The 21,408-nt window shown below is 43.9% G+C and overlaps 1 protein-coding gene across 4 annotated transcripts in view; it reads right to left on the reverse strand.

Annotated features, from left to right (window-relative positions):
• TBCE (tubulin folding cofactor E) overlaps positions 1–21,408 on the reverse strand; it is a 92,316-nt gene that overhangs the window by 13,718 nt on the left and 57,190 nt on the right. For 2 of the 4 annotated variants that reach the window (XM_047088616.1, XM_047088617.1), the window contains exons 4-8: positions 12,708–12,893; positions 7,516–7,604; positions 3,239–3,338; positions 1,401–1,503; positions 152–228 (exon numbers count right to left, since the gene is read on the reverse strand). In XM_047088616.1, the coding sequence (XP_046944572.1) occupies positions 152–228; positions 1,401–1,503; positions 3,239–3,338; positions 7,516–7,604; positions 12,708–12,893 (555 nt within the window). Of the gene's footprint in view, positions 1–151; positions 229–1,400; positions 1,504–3,238; positions 3,339–7,515; positions 7,669–12,707; positions 12,894–21,408 lie in introns of those variants that run through there. The other 2 variants (XM_047088618.1, XM_047088619.1) reach the window with 1 other exon arrangement.

Raw genomic sequence — 21,408 nt, forward strand, 5'->3', positions numbered from 1 at the left:
TGGGATTCTCTCTCCCTCTTTCTCTGCCCCTTCCCCCCATACTCTCTCTCTCAAAATAAATAAATAAAATTGATGATGGGTATAATGGAGATCATGTGTTTATTCAGGATGGCTGAATGGTGACACACACGTGGACATGAACCCTTGTTACCTTTCTGAAATGGAGATGTCGTTAGACTTGAGGTACAGCTCCTCCAGGACGGGCCACCCGGGGGCGCACCGCAGCACCTAGAAGGGAAACTCCTGTCAGGGCGAAACAGCCTCTACTGGTCCTTCCTGTGTGTTTACTACTGTACCTTCCCCATCAATTCAGTTCAGTTACTGTTTGGGAAACAAAGTGCCCTACGGACATTTCATCGCAGACTCTAATTCAGGCCAGGAGTGCTAGTGGACGGGCGGTAACACTTAAATGTTAAGAGCTGTGTTCTAATGACACGGCCGCGTAGACATCAAGCACTCTAAGCTACGAGCGGGCCGTCCAGGGGCGTCCTGAACTGTACAAGGCTCCTGCGAAGTAGACTTGCGGACAGGACAGTTTGCTTAACCAAAAAAGGAAGGGACTTGAGGTCCCCACCTGTCCTCGATTCTCAATGCCAACCCGGGTTTGCGAAGAAGACGCTAATTGGACGGTACTCCGCAACCATGGTTTCTAAATTTCCCCACTTGCACTTCATCCCCAGCATCTCCATCTCCAAGTGCCCTTCCTGTTCTGATGCTCAATCTGAACCCACTCACCAGGAAGGAGCCCTAGGACACAGGCGCACCAGGCAGAGGTGATTCGTCCCTAAGGGAGGTGCCTCGGTGGCATTTCATAGACGAACCACTTGGCTGGGGATATACTTATCTGCACTTGGTTCGAAAAAGGAATATTCTGGGTGTGTGAGGTCAGTTAACCTCAAACAGAAAATAGTAGTGCCAGCTATAAATCCCAAACGTTGCCGGGTGAAGGACCCCCGAGTCCACTTTCGAGCCCAGCTGTATATGATGAACGGCGGCTTCCAAGAGCCAAACTGCAAACAAGAAAAGGATGCGAGAATCTTTCGGCAGCTGCGCCTCGGAGCACTTGCGGGAAAACCCAGCAAGCTAAAAGCCCAATCCACAGCTAACTTGGGGGCTTTCTAGGTTCAGCCTGTGTGAACTGCACAGCATTATGGAACGCCACCGTCTAGAACGATGGCAGGACAAAACAGAAGGAGCCGAGAGAGAGAACACCGATCCCAAGATAGAAAATTCTACCTCACTACAACAATTTTGTAACTCCTTTCTGTGAGGCAGTTTAAAGGATCCTATTATTTGGATAATATGATTAAAACGAAGGCACAGTTGTGCCTCAATTGCCTATCAAGCCAAGAATTTAAAATTTCTTATCTCTGGGTAGTAAACTAAAGAAACATGATTACCTCAGCCCACGTTATTCCTGTTCGGTTAAGAACTAAAACCTTCAGTGCAGGAAATGTTCCAGCTAGAGATGGTGAAACCGAGGGAAAGTGTAGTTTATTCTCACTGTGTAGAAAAAGAAGACACAATGTGCTGAATGCTTGCTCTCCAGGAGGCCCGAGTGAAAGTCATAGAAAGCAACAATTTGGGATTTAATATGAGGCGCGTTTGGTTTGTTTCCACCTTAAAATGAAATTAAAGGTGCCTGGATGGCTCAGTCGGCTAAGCGTCCGACTAGGTTTTGGCTCAGGTCATGATCTCACGGTTCATGGGATCGAGCCCTACATCGGGCTCTATGCTGAGTATGGAGCCTGCTTGGGATTCTCTCTCTTTCCCTGTTTCTCTGCACCCCGCCCCCTGCTCATGCTCTCTCAAAATAAACATTTTATTAAAAAATGGAATTAATTAAAAACCAAAGGAGTCCAGACTATCAGTCCTACTGATACGCTACACCTGAGGCTGTAATTTTGCTTCTCCAGAGTCTCTAAACCCCTCTTTTCCATTAGGATGGATCAAATAAATCACCACCTTTTCAATTTTCTCTCATGATCCTCATCTCAGGACTCAATCCTGATGGTCTTTTTTTTTATTTACTTAAAAATCTTTTTTCAATGTTTATTTTTGAGAAACAGAGACAGCACGAGCAGTGAAGGGGCAGAAAGAGAGGGAGACACAGAATCGGAAGCAGGCTCCAGGCTCTGAGCTGTCAGACAGAGCCCAGTGTGGGACTCAAACCCACAAACTGTGAGATCATGACCTGAGCTGAAGTCGGACGCTTAACTGACTGAGCCACCCTGGCTCCCCCGACAGTCTTTTTGAAAGAAGATACCATTAAAACATGTTAGCCCTTATTTCCAGAAGAGGAGACACTGTGGGTCAACTTACACCCTTTGCTCTATTTGAAGCACGATTAATTTAGGCCTGACCATCTACTATAACTGAATCTGCCTGAACCAGGCACAACCCACCTATCTATGTAAAGCTGGCTCGAGTATGAAAGGGGATGCCTGGCTGAGGCCTTGGAAAATAAGGTTCAGAGATTGAAACTAAGCAAGAATTTGAAAAGGCCTGGAAAATTATGGCATTAGTGAAACACGTATCTTGATGGAAAATCCTTATCAGAACTGAATGAAACAGCAGTCCAGTGAAATTATTCATTCCTAAAGCAATTAAATGCTAGAAACTTCAGAATGGAGAAGCACCTTTTTCTTTTTTTTTTAAAGATTTTATTAAGTAATCTCTACACCCAGCGTGGGACTCGCACTCATGACCCCAAGATCAAGAGTTGCACGCTCCAATGACTGAGTGAGCCAGGGTGCCCCCAACAAGCACTGTTCATAGCACCTCTCCAATTCTTCAGTTAAATACCAACTCCTCCAGATGGCCCATCCTTCATGGTTAGGCTCACGAAAAATATGGAGATCTTGCTCAATAGGCCAACCCACGCCAGCCAATCAAAGGAAAACACATTCCACCCCCCCACCCCAAAAAAGGGATACCTGGCTGGCTCGGTCAATAAAGCGTGTGACTCTTGATTTCGGGATCGGGAGTTGGAGCCCCACATTGGGCACAGAGACTAAAAGTAAGTAAAACACACCCCTATAGTGAGTCACCTCGTGTGACCATTTGAAAAACTACAATAACCAAGGAATATTAAATACTAAGTCAAAGACAAAGTTAGAGTAAGTCTTAAATTCCAGTAAGCTGTCTCCCCCCTCCTTCCCACAGCGATGTCGTGAGGGAACGAGGAAAGATCAGGAGTTTTATACCAGGTGACAAATGGACGTCCAAGGGTTCATACCTGAGATTGAGAACTTCCAGGTGTTTGAGCTGATCAGCAATACTTAGGACTTCATCCCATGAGGACAGCAGGTTTCTTGACAAATCTACCCTTCTGATATCTCAAAGCACACATTAAGAAAGAGTGATATAGAAAGATTCAGACAAGACATAACAGTAGTTACCTCTTAATTCTGGAGCATGAATTTTTATTTACTTATTTATTTTTTACCTTACACTCTCTATCTTGCTTGGAATTTTTTCCTTTTCTTCCCTTTACTTTTCCCTTTATTTATTTTTTTTTTATTTGAGAGAGAGAGAGAATTTTAGCAGGTTCCACGCTCAGCATGGAGCCTGACATGGGGCTCAATCTCACAGCCCTGGGATCATGATCTGACCCAAAATCAAGAGCCAAATGCTCAACCAAGTGAGCCACGCAGGTGCCCTACTTTTTACCTTTTTAAATCACACAACTCTTGCTTCAGATCTGTGTCTCCCTCCCTCTCTGCCCCTCCCCAGCTCATACTCTCTCTCAAAAATAAATAAACATTAAAAAAAATATTTTTAAAAGGAGGCACCTGGAGAGCTCAGTCCATTAAGTGTCTGACTTCGGCTCAGGTCATGATCTCACGGTCCGTGAGTTCGAGCCCCACATCAGGCTCTATGCTGACAGCTCAGGACCTGGAGCCTGCTTTAGATTCTGTCTCCCTCTCTCTCTGCCCCTCCCTAGCTCACACTCTGTCTCTCTCTCTCTCTCTCTCTCAAAAATAAATACAAAAAATTTTTTTAATTAATCACCCAATTCCTTATTTAGAAATGAAAGTTTATCATATACTGCAAACTTAAGACAAACATCTACAATCGAGTAAATAAGAACCAAATGTTATAACCAATGCTAAACCATCCTGAGGATGTCCAACAAAAAGAGAAAAGAGAACCGTGTTAGTGACTGATTTATTAAGCACCTAAGGTGTACCCGCAGGCCTTGTCCTGGGCACTACCTACGGCTGCGGCCTCACGGCAACGCACACGCCTTCTCCTACGGTGCATCATTCTGCTCTGCAGGAACCTCCAAATCACGAGTGGCATCCCCAGGACACGCAACAGGGGTTAGCATGGACAAATGTCCTAAAGTGCTACGGAGGATTTGGGAATTCAGGGGATAAATTAGGAGGACGGAAAGAAAAAGGCACCGAGCTGAATCCTGGAGGGGAGTGCCATGCCGTCCAGAAAGGCACAGCTTAGCAGAACCCCCGGGGACAGAGAAATGGGAAGAGAAGCTTGGAGCAGGACGGGGCGGCTAAAGGAGAATCTTGCATACTACTCTGCTACGGAGGGAAATTATTCAGCTCATCCATCTATCCCGCAAGTGTCGGGGCCCGGAGTATAGCAGCGAATACTGGGGGAGACGGCGTTAAGCACGTGGCTCTGCAACATGCCAGGTACAGACACAGGCTCAGAGTAACAGAGCAAAGGACAGAGGAAAGGGGTGTGTGGGGGCTGCATATACACTGGTGGTGGAAGCCCATCTTCTCTGTGAAGGTGCCACTTAAGCGGAGCAGCTCAGCAAATGAAGAAATGCCATCTTGGAGAAGAGCATCTGGGCAAAGAGAATGATACAAGCAAAGGCCCTATGGTTATAGAATGCAGGTGACCTACGACAGGGACAGCGAGCTCCAGTGTGCCTGGGCGGAGGGGGTGCAGGGTGCTGGAAATGCGGTCACATGGGCCGCAGGGGCCAGGCCACATCACCAAGGGCCCCGCAGGCCACTACACAATCTCGGCTGGTCTCTGACTGAAACGGGAGGTACTGGGGGGTCAGGACCCTCCTGCAACCGCTGAGCTGGGTGCTTTCACACCCCATGGTCAAGCTCTAGCCACCTTTCATTTCCATGATGCTGCTGACTAGGGGCTGTCGGGGTTCATTAGAAGCAGTGAGTCCAGTATCCTTCCCTCAAAGTGTAGGCCAGGATCATAAATATACCCGCTAGTCTGCCCAGAGCACATGGACGCCTGCATTCTGAAATCAACTCCCAACTCTAACAGTTTCACGCACCGCCCTCACGCACGTGCACACACATGCACTGCCCCTCGTGCACGCACAGTCCAAGGAGCTCCTGGCGTTGCACGGTGCCTGCTCGCAGGGACAGACCCTGTGCCCCATGCAGAGTCAGCTGCTTCCCAGCCCGTCAAGCTCAGGGCCCCGGCACTCCTGCAGCTTGTCGTCTGGACTCAGGGAGGGACCTCGGAGGGGGCCACCGAAAAAGGATGACTTAATTACACACAGGCAAAACTTCCACTTCAGGCGGGAATTCAACCAGGAACTGTGAGACATTCATCACCACATCTGCAAATATCAGCCGTGACTTGATTATCTCACGAAACCTCATTGCTTCTAGTCTGGGGGACGCTTTCCTCCCAGGAGAGAGCCACGTAAAAAAAGCAAGATGCTGCCTCTCTAGCACACTGCTGACAACTCTGAGCAATCCAACTGCAGACGTTCCCAAACCCATCTACTGGCCACATCTTTTCTGATATGTTGAAAATAAGTCTTGAGACACCCAATTCCCAATCTTCTCAAATCATTGGGGAGCCGGCTGGGCAGATCACAGAACGCTCCAGACGCTGCCGTGGCATCCCTACCAAACTACACCCTCCGCCTCAGTTCCCTTAACCAGGGAGGAAGGGACCACGTTGGTTCAGCCCACGGGGGCGATGGGAGGGGCTGCTCACAGGCAAGGTGACCAGGTCCCGACCGACCCGCAGGCTGAGGAAGTAAGACACCCAGACATGCTGGCCGGGAGCTCTGCTCTGATTTCGGTCACCATAAAGGATGCACTATAGGTGTAGTTAGAAATAGTTAGAAATAGCTGGCTAAAGGGGCGCCTGGGTGGCTCAGTCGGTTAAGTTTCAGGTCATGGTCTCGTGGTTCGTGGGTTCGAGCCCCGCGTCGGGCTCTGTGCTGACAGCTCGGAGCCTGGAGCCTGCTTCAGGTTCTGTATCTCCCTCTCTCTCTGCCCCCCTCCAGCTTGTAGTCTGGCTCTCTCTCTCTTTCTCAAAAGTAAATAAATATTAAGAAAAAATTTTTAAAAAGAAAAAAAAATTGCTGGCTAAAGAGAGCTGCTCATCTGCCGTCTCTTCACTCAGGGGACACGGATCATACACTGCTATCTTTGGTATAAATTATTATGGGGAGATTGGGCAGGCTTCAAGAATTGTGAGAAGACCTTTTAAAGTTAGAGAAAGTGGGGGCACCTGGGTGCTCAGTCGGTTGAGCATCCTTCCAACTCTTGATTTCAGCTCAGGTCATGATCCCAGGGTCTTGGGATTGAGCCCCATGTCAGCATGGAGCCCGCTTAAGATATTTCCTCCCTCTCTCCCTCCCTCTCTCTCTTGGGGAGCCCGAGTGGCTGAGTTGGTTAAGCCTGACTTCAGCTCAGGTCATGAATTTCATGGCCCCTGAGTTCGAGGCTCTGTGCTGACAGCTCAGAGCCTGGAGCTTGCCTCAGATTCTGTGTCTCTCTCTCTCTCTCTCTCTCTCAAAAATAAACATTAAAAAAAAATGTCTTTAAATATTCTCTCTCTCTGCCCCTCTCCCCCACTAACATGCCCTTTCTAAAATTAAAATTAAAATTAAAAAAATTTTAAGTTAACTCCCATTTGCCAGTGGGAGTTGTGTTTTTAAACTTATCTCCCATATTTTTAGTTGTGGGCATGAAAGCAATGTAGGGCAAACACACACACCCCACTTCTAGGAGAAGGTAGAAGAGATTACAAGCCCTGGAAAAGCCTGTTTGGAGGTATTGTGACAGATGCACGCAGCTGCCTGAAACAGGAGAGAGGAGTCTGCTCGCTCACAAGGTGGCGGTCCAGGGGCCCCGGGGCTGGTGCAGGGGCCCTGTGATGCGGTCAGGCTCCTCCACTGCTGGCCCAGGCCGTGCTGGACGGCCATCTTCACACCAGACGGTGGCTGGGCCCTGGGCATCCTGTCCACACTCGAGGCAGGGAGCAGGGCAAAGGCTCTGGGCAGAAGGCAGACGCCAGCCAGGTCTGGCCCCTCATAAGAAGCCCTGTCCAGAGACTTCTGCTTGACATTTCCTTGGCTGGGGCGTGCACACTGCCTCACCTGCAGGCAAGGGGGTCTGGGAAGGCGAATAACTCACCCGGGCAGCCACTGCACCCGGTGAAACAGAGATGCCCTTAGGAAGAAAGCTGGGGACAGCAGACACAGGGCAGGCGACTGGCGGGGGTGTGGCACCAGGGCCAAGCCCAGCGTCCGATACTCCGTGAAAAGGATACTAGGACACGCTTTGGCAATTGCTCCTTTGTCGCCAGCACAACTCACCACGCAGTTCCTCAGAGAAACTTCCTGCAGCTTGCTCAGCTGACTGCATGAAAAATAGAGTTCACACGTATGTACAAGCATGTACATGTCCCCTGGCTCTTTCAAACCTAAAAAGCATTTCAGACATATCAAAAGTCACCAAAAATAACAAATACCGGCACCCACCACCCACTTTAAGAAATAAAGCTTTAGGGGTGCCCGGGTGGCTCCGTCGGTCGAGTGTCCAACTCTTGATTTCAGCCCAGGTCATGATCTCACAGTTCATGAGTTCGAGCCCTGCGTTGGGCTCTGTGCTGACCATACAGAGCCTGCTTGGGATTCTCTCTCTGTGCCCCTCTCCCCCACTCTCACTTTCTCTCTCTCAAAATAAACAAATAAACGTTAAAAAAAAAAAAAGAAAGCTTTAAACTACAAAGAAAAAAAGCAAGCATCACACACACTACAAATAGAAATGAAGTCCTCTGCGTTCCTCCCAGAACATTTCCCTTCCTTCTCTGCTCCCTTTGGATAACCAGTATCCTACACTTGGTGTTTATTTAAACTTAACCATTGAGTAGTTTTACCACACGTTTGCATCCCCCTATTATAGTATTTCCTGTATAATGAAATTTGATATAAACGGTATCCTACCATATATGTCCCCCTCCAACCTTTTCCCCGTCAACGGTATATTGGTCAGCAGTGAGATTTAGCTCTACGGACCCATGTACTCTAGAGCCACTCATTTTTATACATTATAGACCACAAATAATTTATTTACTCCTCTGATTATTCCCAACCATGCTGTGTACCTGCTGCTTTCACACATGAAAGTCTCTCTAGGGTTACATCCTGGAGAGTGTGCGTCCCTTCAGCTTTATTACATAATCTCTGAAGCCACTTCTTAGGTGTAGAGAATCTGCGTTTTCTACTCAAAGAGCCCGTGTGTCTAGTCTCCGAAGAGTATCTAGAACATGAAATCTGGAGACCCATCGCCGGGGTTCAAATCCCAATTCCACTACTTCCTTTGGACTTCAAGAAGCTAAAATCCCTGGGCCTCCGATTCCACAGCTTTAAAATGCTGTGGCATACACACGTGTTTACAGCATCATTACCGCAGAAGCCCAAGGGTAGAAACAACCCAGGAGCCCATCGATGGATGAACGGATAAACAAAGGGCAGTGCATCCACACGGTAGAATACTACTCAGCCTTAAAAAGGAAATTCTGACATACAATACACTGTGGGCAAACTTGAGAACATGATGCTAACTGAAAGAAGTCAGTCACCAAAAGACAATACCGCACGATTCCACTCACGTGAGGTTCCCAGGAGTCAACTTTGCAGAGACAGAAAGCAATATGGTGGCTGCCAGAGGCTGGGGGTGGGGGGGGAGGGAAATGAGGTGCTGTTTGATGGGGACAGAGTTTCAGTTTGGGAAGGTGAAAAGGTTCTGAAGATGGAGGGTGCTGACGGCCGCACAACAATGTGAATGTAGTTAGCACCACCAAACTATACTTAAAAATGGTTAAGATGGGGGGCGCCTGGGTGGCTCAGTCAGCTGAGCCTCTGACTTCAGCTCAGGTCATGATCTTGCGGTTTGTGAGTTCGAGCCCCACGTCGGGCTCTGGGCTGACAGCTCGGAGCCTGGAGCCTGCTTCGGATTCTGTGTCTGGCTCTCTCTCTCTCCCTCCCCACCTGCTCATGCTCTCTGTCTCAAAAATGAATAAAACATTAAAAAAATAATTTAAAAAAATGGTTAAGATGGTATATTTTGTGTTGTGGTTTGTTTTTTTTTTTAAATAATCTTAAATGCTATAATTGGTGAGTTAGCATTTGTGAAACCTCAGAATACTGCCTGATACACAGTAAGTTATTTTGTAAGTATTTATAAAAATAGCGGTGCCTGGGTGGCTCAGTCAGTTGAGCATCCGACTTCGGCTCAGGTTGTGATCTTGCGATTCATGAATTGGAGCCCCACGTCAGGCTCTGTGCTGACAGCTCGGAGCCTGGAGCCCGCTTTGGATTCTGTGGGTCTCTCTCTCTGCCCCTCCCCAGCTCACGCTCTGTCTCTCTCGCTCTCAAAAATAAACAAATATTTTAAAAAATGTTTTTAATAAATAAGTAAATAAATGATAAACTGACAACCTTTGAGGGAAACACTCAGATGAAGACACAAGGCACATACTATTACAATCATCAGAATCTGGGGGAAAGGCAGCAGCAAAGGTCTAACACAGAACCTTCTAAACCTGCTCAGTTCACAGCGCTCTTGGTGTTTTAGTAATTTTTTCAGTGTGTCCCCGAGACAAACAAAACACCTCAGTTTCCATTTAGTAAGTAGTTAGGGCCAAACAACTTAACTATTTACATCCTGTGAACTTAGTGTCAGCTGGGCCCTGCACAACTTCCCAAACCCTAGAATCAGATTGGACATCACTCTCTCCATTTCTTGTTTCCATGATGATTTTCAGGAGATGCTTGCTTTTTATCACAGCCATCACCAAAAACCCAGCTTTGTAGGGATAGGACACCCACAAAAGGAACCGCAGGAATATCATGAAACTGAACAACCTCAAGCTAATAGCTTGCTCTGTGTCCAACAGAGGTCACCATTCCCCTCTAAAGTTAAAAATACCCTGCTGTGCCAGTGAGTTCACTGCAGTGCCCAGGGGACCTCACTCCAAAGCCAAAGCCATGTCCAAGAGAAATCCCACATACTGGTTTTTCTTTTTTTAATCCAATTTTTATAAGTCTTAGTGGTACAAACTCAGAGCTGGTCAGCTGGATATTATTAAGGAGGTAATATGATGGCTTAAAGTAGAGGTTTCTTTCCATCCTTAACACAGATGACTGAATTTCACTGCACAATCTCACTTGTTCTCCCCAGCAGCTCTAACAGCTTAGGTAATGTTTTGCAAATGAAGAAACTGAGGCTTAGAATGAGGCATACTAGCTCTAACAGCTAGAAAGTGTCAGGGTTAGAAGTTGGCTTAGCTGACATCTGAACCCAGCTTGACCCCATCATTGGTCATTTCCAAGAAAGTCACTGGCAATTATTGAACACAATGATGCTCAAATAGTAGGGTCATTCCCCCCCCACCCAAATTCTTGAGTTATACAGTTGTTCATAAGCCAGGGGAGAAAAATCGGTTTGCAATTTGTCAATATTCAGAGTCGTGGTATTCTCTGAAAGAGATTAACCAGTAAGAAAAAACTGTGCTTCTTTTGGGGTAAAAGATCCCACGATATGTGCATTTTTTCATTACTTGCATTTTAAATGGAAAAAAATAAAGCCAAGAAGTCCAACCCTATGAAGCACATAGTTCTTCAAATCTAAGTAAACCAGTAGGATAAAAAGCAAAAAATACTCATGACAGTTATCTCTCGGTGGTGGCATTAAGTCATAACCTCCTTTTGTTCAACTTATAGTTCCTAAATTTTCACCAATGAGTGTAAACTGCTTTGTGATTAACTGTCAAGTTGTTGCATTTTTAAAAATCTCAATTTACTCAAAGTTTTTTTCCTCCTTCAGTTTTATTTTTTTATTGAAAAAAATTACATATAGGAAAGTACGTGCATTAGCCTACGTATACATCAGTACACATCTCAGTGATTTTTAAGTGAGTTTGCACAGGTGACCACCACCCAGGTCAAGAAATAGTACAGGGTCGCCTGGCTGGCTCAGTCGGTAGAGGATGTGACTCTAGATATCAGGGTCGTGAATTCAAGCTCCGTGTTGTGTGTGGAGCCTACTAAAAAATAAAAAAAATAAAGTGAAATGATTAAAAAAAAAAAAAAAAAAAGACATAGTACATTCCCAGGACTCGGGAAGGCCTCTTTGTACCCCTGACACCTGCTTCTCCCTCCCCTTAAAACTGTCTATTCTGACTTCTAACACTATAGATCAGTTATGCCTGCTTTTGACCTTCGTATAGACGGCATCACACGACGTGTACTTCCTGGTATCTGACTCCTGGACGCTATGTTTCTGAGATTTCACCCACACTCTTGCACAGAGCTGTTGTTCGCATGTTCACTGCTGACAGTATGCCACCGAATGAATGCAACACTATTCATCCGTTCTAGGTTTACAGATATTTGGATTGTTCCCGTGAATTTTCTCTTGTTGTTTATGGGGGTCATCTATGCTACAAAGCAGAGGTATCAAAGAAATGAATTTATTCTTCAACACTGTCACCATGTACACTTTATATTTTGTATTATGTTAAATATTAACAACAAATAAGACAGCAAATAAACGTACTTTGAACAAAACCACAGTTTAATTCTTTCACTTGAGAAAGTAAAAGATTGCAGCTCTAATAAGCCACATGGCTACAAACCTCCTCTCCACAGCGGCCACCAGGGGTCGCTACGAAGTCACCTCATCCAGGTCAGGGTCAAACACCACAGCACTGACCATCACTTGACCTGCATATCCTGGGAGGTTCTTGTGCACTTGTGTCTTTGTGGGAACATGAGCTTCTACTCACTCTGATTCAGACAGTGCGTTGGAGCAGAAAGCCCCTCTGCATAGAACCACAGTGTCCAGAGAGTTTCAGACAACAGAATGTTTGCATGCACAGTTCTACAATGGATTCTTTAGTGCCCCTCAGACTGCTACATAATAATCTGAGGTCCTTCTAAAAGCAAAAGCCCATGGTATTCTGATTCAGGTTTGGAATGGGACCCAAGATTCTGCAGTTTCACAAGCAGCCCATGTGACAAGGGTGTGCAGGCAGAGACGGAAGCTAACTCCGTTCTAGATGGCACCAGCATGCCACAAGGCAGGTGAGGCCTCTGCTCCCATTTCTGACTTATCTCCGGTTAGAAATGTCACCATGAAATAAAAAAGAACCAAAATGTCAGTCTTAGTTACTTATCATACAAGACAGTTGGCATAAATATGAATAATGGGCAACCTAATGTTTCAATTCCATCTGGAAAAGCCCAACAACCCTATACCAAATTAAGAATTTTAGTTTCCCTGAAGACTTCAATCCTCAGATCCGTCTGATTTCAATTTGTGTTTGTGCAGGAAGGCCAGACCAGTTTGGAAGCAAAGTGTTGAGTATCAAAACACAGTCAGTCAGGTGAACTTCATTCAATCCTGACCGGTGATGAAATGGTCAAAGTCAGTTCTGCCCTTATCAATTCTACATACCTTTGCTGTTTTATGACAGAGTCAAAACCAATAGTTTCCACAGGTTTATTTCCAATTGTAACAGGTTGCTCTTTTCCATCTTCCTCTGGTCCATCTTCTAACACGTAGCGATTATTCACTGCAGTGAGAAAGTCTACTCCAAAATTTACTTTGTTTGGACGAACAAAGGATCCTCCTGTTGGGTGCCTGGGGAAAAAGGAGAAATGGAACAGATAAAATATCATCAATGTGGACCTTTAAACACAAGGACACATTTGAAAATCCTTTGTAAATTCAGTCTGCCAAGAATGTAAAATGTCTGCATTTACAAATTTGTTCACAAATATTTAGTAGCAAATAAAAGCAATCACACATTTTTTAAAGAATATCTTTTTCAGTAATCTCTACACCCAGTGTGGGTCTTGAACCTACAACCCTGAAATCAAGAGTTGCATGCTCTACCAACTGAGCCAGCCACACGCCCCAACAATTACATAATTTACAAAAAGAAGAGAAAGAGAATTTCATCCACCAGAATGGTCATAAATGCACTGTTCTGAAGGCCGGCAAATTTTTCTCTATGCCAAAAAATCAAAATCAGCATAAAAGGAAAATAATATACAAATGTATAATTGATACGATTCCTCAAAAAGGGTTGTGAGCTTATGCAAGCGTATCAAGTCCCAACAGGTCAACAAACAAGAAATAAGGAACAGACAATTCGCACAAGAGGAAACAGAAGTATTAAGTCCATAGGGGGAAGTTTCACCTTGCTAATTAAGAAATGCAAATTCAAATAATTAAATTATTCTCAACAAAACTGGCAAAAAATAAAGAAAAATCCTAACACCTCAAGGACTTCAAGACTGGATTTTTCATTGTATAATCCTACTCTAGGGAATTTGTCAGCAGACAATCATTTAAAAATAAAAACAAAATTGCATTTACAAAGATTCTGTATAATAGCATTTATTTGTGACTGAGGAACTCTGGACACCATAAAAAAGCCCAGCTGAATAAGAACTATTAATTCAACCAGACAGACGCAGTCATTAAAAATTCTAGCTATAACACTTAATGAAGTTACAAAATAATGTTGAGATTTTTAAAAATCAAACCAAATTGTACATGACACACCTATAGAGAAATCATATCCAGACAGAAAAGGACTGAATAAGGACACAAAGAAATGAAAACATTTAAAAAACAACTTGAACTAAATATATTTTAAAAAGCTTAAATATGGGGCTTAAACAGAGAATGTGGGAAGAATTCTACAGAAACACAGGATATTTTACCACAATTTCAGCTATTAGAGCAATTCTTAGTAATAACCTCTAGCAGGATTTAATGGAAAGACTAATTATATTACTGTGTGCAATGGCCACTCTGTCAGGCTTTCAAGAGATTCAAAGTGGATCTTTGGACCCCTTAAATGTCAGCATCCACTATTACATCATGGCAACAAGACCTTATTTTTAGGATAATCTAAGTATGCGCTATAAAACAGCTATACATGTTAATATTAATCACTTAAAAGAGTAAATGATGAAATACATGAATGGCCAAAAATTACAAATACTATTTCGGCTCGTTACCTTTAACTCTTTTTTTTTTTTTTAATTTTTTTTTCAGCGTTTATTTATTTTTGAGACAGAGAGAGACAGAGCATGAACGGGGGGAGGGGCAGAGAGAGAGGGAGACACAGAATCGGAAACAGGCTCCAGGCTCTGAGCCATCAGCCCAGAGCCCGACGCGGGGCTCGAACTCCCGGACCGCGAGATCGTGACCTGGCCGAAGTCGGACGCTCAACCGACTGCGCCACCCAGGCGCCCCTCGTTACCTTTAACTCTTAAAGAAATCGAACCTTCCTAGAACTCACCAGAATTTAAAAGGATGAAAACTTATACTGATAAATTTTGACCATATCAACACTTTTTTTTTTTTTTTTAACATTTTTTATTTATTTTTTGGGACAGAGAGAGAGCATGAACGGGAGAGGGGCAGAGAGAGAGGGAGACACAGAATCGGAAACAGGCTCCAGGCTCCGAGCCATCAGCCCAGAGCCCGACGCGGGGCTCGAACTCACGGACCGCGAGATCGCGACCTGGCTGAAGTCGGACGCTTAACCGACTGCGCCACCCAGGCGCCCCAACACTTTTTTTTTAAGTGGGGTCACAGAGAGCACCACAATGTCACACTTGTGATCCCCAGAAGTCAGAAGTGATGTCTCAGGGAAGCAGAAATGGCACAGAGGTCACTAGAGCGCCCCCCCCGCCCCCCGAGTGTGGTGTCCTGGAAGGCAGTGACGAAAGGGGACGTGTCCAGTGCTATGGAAGGATGTGAGGGGACGGCTGAGGCTGGCCACCAAACCTAGCAACTAGAAGGCGACCCTGGTGGGAGGACTGGGGCGGCAGCCTGGCAGGTGAGTTCCAGAAAGGGAGAGGACACTGGGCCCAATGGCTACTCTCGCCCAGAAGGGCTTTACCGCAAAGGGGAGAAGGGCACAGGGCAATGGCTGAACAGAGACAGGGGATTAAAAGAGGGAATGTCTTAACGATGGGAGGGTAGATCTGGTCTGTATGCTGTTGAAAATAATCCAACAGACAGAGGAGAATGGAAGACGCAGGAAATTAAATTTTCTGTTGCAGCAAAATCAAGTTCTGGGTCTCTACAGTATGTTGTGATATCAGAGGATCACTGACTACTGGAAGCTTCCTAGAAAATATTACATTTTAGCCTAGGATAGGTTCATGCTATAAAAAAAATGCAGTTCTGTTTTAAGAAGTGCAGTTACATTACTCAGCTAGAGAGCTCAAATACAGCTAGCATCATTTCTTAAAGAGTTCAAAGAGATCTTCTTTAGAGATTATCTAGGCTAGGACTCCTCAAACATAACCTAAAAAGCAGGGGGCCTGGGTGGCTCAGTTAGGTAAGTGTCTGACTCCTGGTTTCAGCTCAAGTCACGATCTCATGATTCGTCAGATTGAGCCCCACATTGGGCTCGGTGCCACTCTCCCTCTCTCTCTCTCTCAAAATAAATAAACTTAAAAAACAACACCTAAAAATCAGAAAATCACCTCAAAAATCTTACTGGATTCCACCCCGGGGATACTCATTCAGTAGGGCTGGGCTGGAGCCCAGGAATTTGTCTATTTAAAGCAATACTGAGGGCTCCTGGGTGGCTTAGTAGGTTAAACGTCTGACTTCAGTTCAGGCCATGATCGCACAGTTCGTGGGTTCAAGCCCCACACTGGGCTCTCTACTGTCGGCATGGAGCCTGCTTCAGATCCTCTGTCCCCCTCTCTCTCCCTCTGCCCCTCTCCTGCTGGTTCTCTCTTTCTCTCTCTCAAAATACATACTTCAGTTGAGGATCCTGGGGTCCACTGTTAGAGAGATCACGGCTATGACCCAAAATCTTGGATTTCTGACTACTGGTGCACTGCTATCCTCTCCCACGTCTCTGTCTGGGCTTGTAGATACAAATTAATGGCTTCTTTTGGTAAATTGAACACATTCCTTAAATTCCTAGTTAACCTATACATTCCTCAGATGGGAGGCAGGATCAGGATAGACTGGGAGCAGCTCTGGAGTCAGGCAGAGCTGGGATCCCCCAGGGCTCCATTACTCACTGGCTATATGACCTCAGACAACTGAATTTACATTCTCAGCCAGCTGCCTCAACTATAAACCCCTATCATCAAATGAAGTTATTTATAAGGATCAAATACACCATCACTACATTGCCCAGCGCAAGCCATCTGTCCTTTCCATACAGTACTGTATCTCATGTACCATTAAACATAAACCCACATGTTCTCAAACACTGGGATATCCCAGAAGCCATACTCTCTAAACTCAAGTGGCTGCCAAACTTGTTCAGATGGGCTCCTGCGGTGTAGAACATCAATGATGACATAATCTTGTGATACAAACTATGTAGTTTTGCTAAGAAAAAAAAATGCAGTTACTAATACATGCGAGATAAAGTTCACACACGACATCGGGCACAAAGCTGCTATCTACTGCTACATAAAAACTGCCCCCAAAGCATAGGGGCTGAAAACAATGATTTACAGGGCACCTGGGTGGCTCAGTCCGTTAAGTGTCCAGCTCTCTGGCTCAGGTCACAACCTTACAGTTTGTAAGTTCAAGCCCCACATGGGGCTTTCTGCTGTCAGCGCAGAGCCTACTTGGGATCCTCTGTCTCTCTTTTCTACCCCTCTCCCGTTTGTGCTCTCTCTCAAAATAACATGAGAAACAAATAAAAGCAATAGCCATTATCACGGCCTGTGAAGGAATGGAACTCTCTATTCGGGGCTCTGTCAAGTGCTTTGTATGTGTTGTTTAGTTTAAAAAAACACACACAAATTAAGAAACTGGAAGCAGCAAAACAAAAGGTTATTATAAAGGAAGATTAAAGGTTATTACAAAAAAAAAAAAAACAAGCAAAACCCTCCAGAAATATGGTATCATTAATTTGTGAATTTCTCATCTGTAAAACACTTAACTTGTGCATAAAAGTTTAGACACCAATGCTTTGAATGTTCCAAAAGAGCAGCATATATTGAGTAAGTAATATTACACAACTCAATACTTTGACAGTCTAGTAGGTGCTAAGAATGAGGCAAGGTGCTTTCATAGTACAGATATCTTCATTTGAATAGGCTCATCTAGAACTCTTAGGTTTACTGGCAAGATGCGCTTCCAAGAAACAGAAATGCGCCCTCAACAAGGAACACTCCATGCCTCCGAGTAAGAGGAAATGGAGACATGCACCAGGCTGGATTTCAAAACCATGCAGCTTACTATTGTCTGCTTCTCCTTCTCCTTTTTTTGAACCAGAATATCTACTGCAGTTACTCTGACCCTCTCATCACTGCGTGCTGGGTGTGAGGAGGGCCGATAACTTTTTACTTCCCAGACCTCTGGATCCAGGAGCTCCTGATGGGCACTTACACCAGAAAATGCATCCAAGGAGCCTCACTGGCACCTGGAAGTAGTTTGGCAACACCTTAGATTTCGAGCCAGGGCCAAAAGGGGTGAGACTCTTGGGGGTGAGAGGAGCGAATGTGACATGGGGAAGAGAGGTGAGTAATGGTGACAGCTGGTGAACTGTGGTAAGTTACTTCCACAGATGACTCCAAGCCCACATGCCCTTTGGCAAGGGGATTTTGCCACTTGTCCCATCAACAAAAACCTATTCCCCCTCCTCTTGAATCTAGACTCACCCAGTGACTTGCTTTTACCAAAAAGGAGTGAAGCCTGAGCCTTAAGAGGCCTCGCAGCCTCCATTTTCACCCTCTTGGAAAACAGACACCATAAAGAACCTCATGCTAGACTATGGTGAAGGGCCGTGGGAACAAAGAGAGAAACTGACCCATCTAGAGGAGTTCAAGCCCCACGCTGGGTGTAGAGATTATTTAAATAAATAAACTTTAAAAATATATACTCTTATGCCTCCTGAAAGGATGTGTATCACAAAAAGAACCTTGGGTCTAATGTGTATTCAACAAAGAAGGAGAATCTTTGTGGAATCTTGCAGGACAACCAATAGATTGGTAAAAAAGAATGGTACTTTGGTCCTACCACAGGCATCAAACAGGATCCTACGTGTAAATGCTTATGAAGATAAAGTAGCACAACAGAAGCAGTATTATCGAAAATAAAACATTTATGGAACTGTATAACATTTTCAATAAAATATTATGGTTGAAACAAATGCTTCAATAAAATATTATGGTGCTTTTTCTGAAGTAAATTGCAGAGATCGCTTTTGGATTATCTCCTTGCGTTTTCTGTCAGGGCAGCACACAAAGAGATCTTGTGTTTACTGCCAAATAAATGCTACTAATGGTAAACATCTCATGCGCACAAAGCTGAACGAAGCCCCAAGATGTAGTCAGGTGTTGAAATAACTCCAGACAGTTTAGGATAATAGTTTATATATCTCAATCTATCTAAATGTGTACAAACAAGTAGGTTTTGCATCTAAGCGACAGTTACGAGAATCTCACATTTATAAAACAGGTTTTAATTTACAAACTAGTGAAATCTGACATTCTAATGAAATGAAAGTATGAAATTTATCAAATAGTACTGGTTTGCCTTAAAGGAGTAACATGGGGGGGGGTGGAAATGGAGGAAGATTTGTCTTTTTTCTGTTTTTTGGAAGATCTATTTTTCAAACATTATGTGACTTAAATGAAAAAATAATCCTAGTGGCAGTAATCACATGAGAAAAAAATAATAAAAGGCACCCAAATTGGTAAGACAGAAATAAAACTGTCACTATTTGCAGACGACATGATACTATATACAGAAAACCCTAGAGAGTCCACCAAAAAAACTATTAGAATAAATCAATTCAGTAAAGCTGTAGGATACAAAATTAACACACAGAAATCTATTATGTTTCTATACACTAATAATGAAGTAGCAGAAAGAGAAATCAAGAAAATGATCCCATTTACAACTGCAGACGCAATTACCTAGGAACAAATGTAACCAAGGAGTGAAAGACTTTTACTCTGAAAACTGTAAGACACTGATGAAAGAAATTTAAGAGAACACAAACAAATGGCAAGATATCCCACGCTCATGAATTGGAATAATAATGTTGAGATGTCCATACTACCCAAAGCAATTGACAGATTCAATGCAATCCCTATCAAAGGACTGTCAGCAGCACTACACAGAACTAGAACAAACAATCCTAAAATTTGTATGGAAGCACAGAAGACCCAGAATAGCCAAAAGCAATTCTGAGAAAGAAGAACAAAGTGGATGTATCACAATCCCAAATTTCAAGCTACGCTATAAAGCTGAAGTAATCAAGAACAATAAGGTATTGGCACAGAACACATAAATCAGTGGAAGAGAATAGAGAACCCGGGGGGGTGAGGGGGGGGCAGAAGGGGGACTTCTATGACATAGGAGGCAAGAATACAATGGGGAAAGAGCAGTCTTTCAATAAATGATGTTGAGAAAACTGGACAGCTACATCCAAGAGTGAAACAGGACCACTTTCTTACACAGTGTGCAAAAATAAATTCAAAATGGATTAAAGACCTAAATGTAAGGCCTGAAACCATTAAACTCCTAAAAGGAACATAGGCAGTAATCTCTTTAACAAGATTTTTCTGGATATGTCTCCTCAGATAAGGGAAACAAAAGCAAAAATAAACTATTGGGACAACACCAAACTAAGAAGCGTTTACTCAGGAAGGAACCCATCAACAAAACAAAAAGGCAGGGCACCTGGATGGCTCAGTTGGTGAAGCATGCAATTCTTGATCTCGCAATTGTGAGTTCAAGCCCCACAGTGGGTGCAGAGATTACTTGAAAACAAAGTCTTAAAAACAAAAAAAAAAGGAGAAGGCAACCCACTGAATGGGAGAAGATATTTGCAAATGACATATTCATTAAGGAGTTAATATCCAAAATACATAAAAAACATACCACTCAACATTAAGAAAAGACAAATAATCCAACTAAAAGATGGGTAGAGGACTTGAATAGACATTTTTCCAAAGAAGACACACAAAGGCCAACAGACACACACGAAGACACTCAGCATCACTAATCCTCAGGCAATGCAAACCAAAACCATAAGGAGACACCAGTCAGAACAGTTACCACCAAAAAGGCACTAAGTAGGTGTAGGCAAGGATGTGGGGAAAAGGGAACCCCTGTGCACTGTTGATGTGAATGTAAATTCATGTAGCCACTAAAGAAAACAGTATGGAGGTTCCTCAAAAAACTAAAAATTGAAATACCAGGGGTTGCTGGGTGGCTCTGTTAAGCATCTGACTCTTGATCTCAGCTCGGGTCTTAATCTCAAAGTCGTGAGTTGAAGCCCTATGTTGGGCTTTTAAGTTGGCATGAAGCCTACTTAAAAAAAAAAAAAAAAAAGAAACAAAAGGAAATATCATACAATCCAGCAATTCCACTGCTGAGTAATTACCCAAAGAAAACAAAAAACACTAGTTGAAACACCCATATGCATCCCTATGTTTATTGCAGCATTATTTAAAATAAAGATACAGATGCAACCTAAGTGTCCATCCATAGATGAATCAAAAAGAAAGATGTGGTGTAGACAGACATACAAATACACAATGGGATATTTACTCGGCCATAAAAAGACTGCAATCTTGCCATTCACAACAACACAAATAACACTACGTGTTCACGACAACACCCTAAAGGGGACTGTGCTAAGTGAAATATGTCAGACAGAGGAAGACAAACACCATATGATTCCACTTATATGTGGGATCTAAAAAACAAATGAACAAACAAAATAAGAACAGACTCCTAAACACAGGGAACTGGTGGTTGCCAGCGTGGGGAGGAAGGTAGGGATAAGCGTAACAGGAGAAGGGGATGAAGAGGTACAAACTTCCAGTTAAAAACAGGTCATGGGGGTGACAAGTACAGTATAGGGAATATAGTCAATACTATTGTAGCAATAATACATGCTACATACGTGCGTCTGTAGGGTGACAGACAGTGACTGCGCTTATTGTGGCGAGCGCTTGACGATTGACAGCATTGTCAAACACAATGTTGTACACCCAAAACCAACAAAACACTACATGTCAACTATACATCAACAACAAAATACGTGAAAAAGCATAAGCACGCAAGTTTGAAAACTAGCACAGTTATAATAAGTGATAAAACAACAATGCAAAACAAATACCATGGTTTTCCTTTT

This window comes from Lynx rufus, unplaced genomic scaffold (assembly GCF_022079265.1).
Source record: "Lynx rufus isolate CCGP_SWC_20201006 ecotype Redwood Valley unplaced genomic scaffold, mLynRuf1.p SCAF_25, whole genome shotgun sequence".
Lineage (NCBI taxonomy): Eukaryota > Metazoa > Chordata > Mammalia > Carnivora > Felidae > Lynx > Lynx rufus.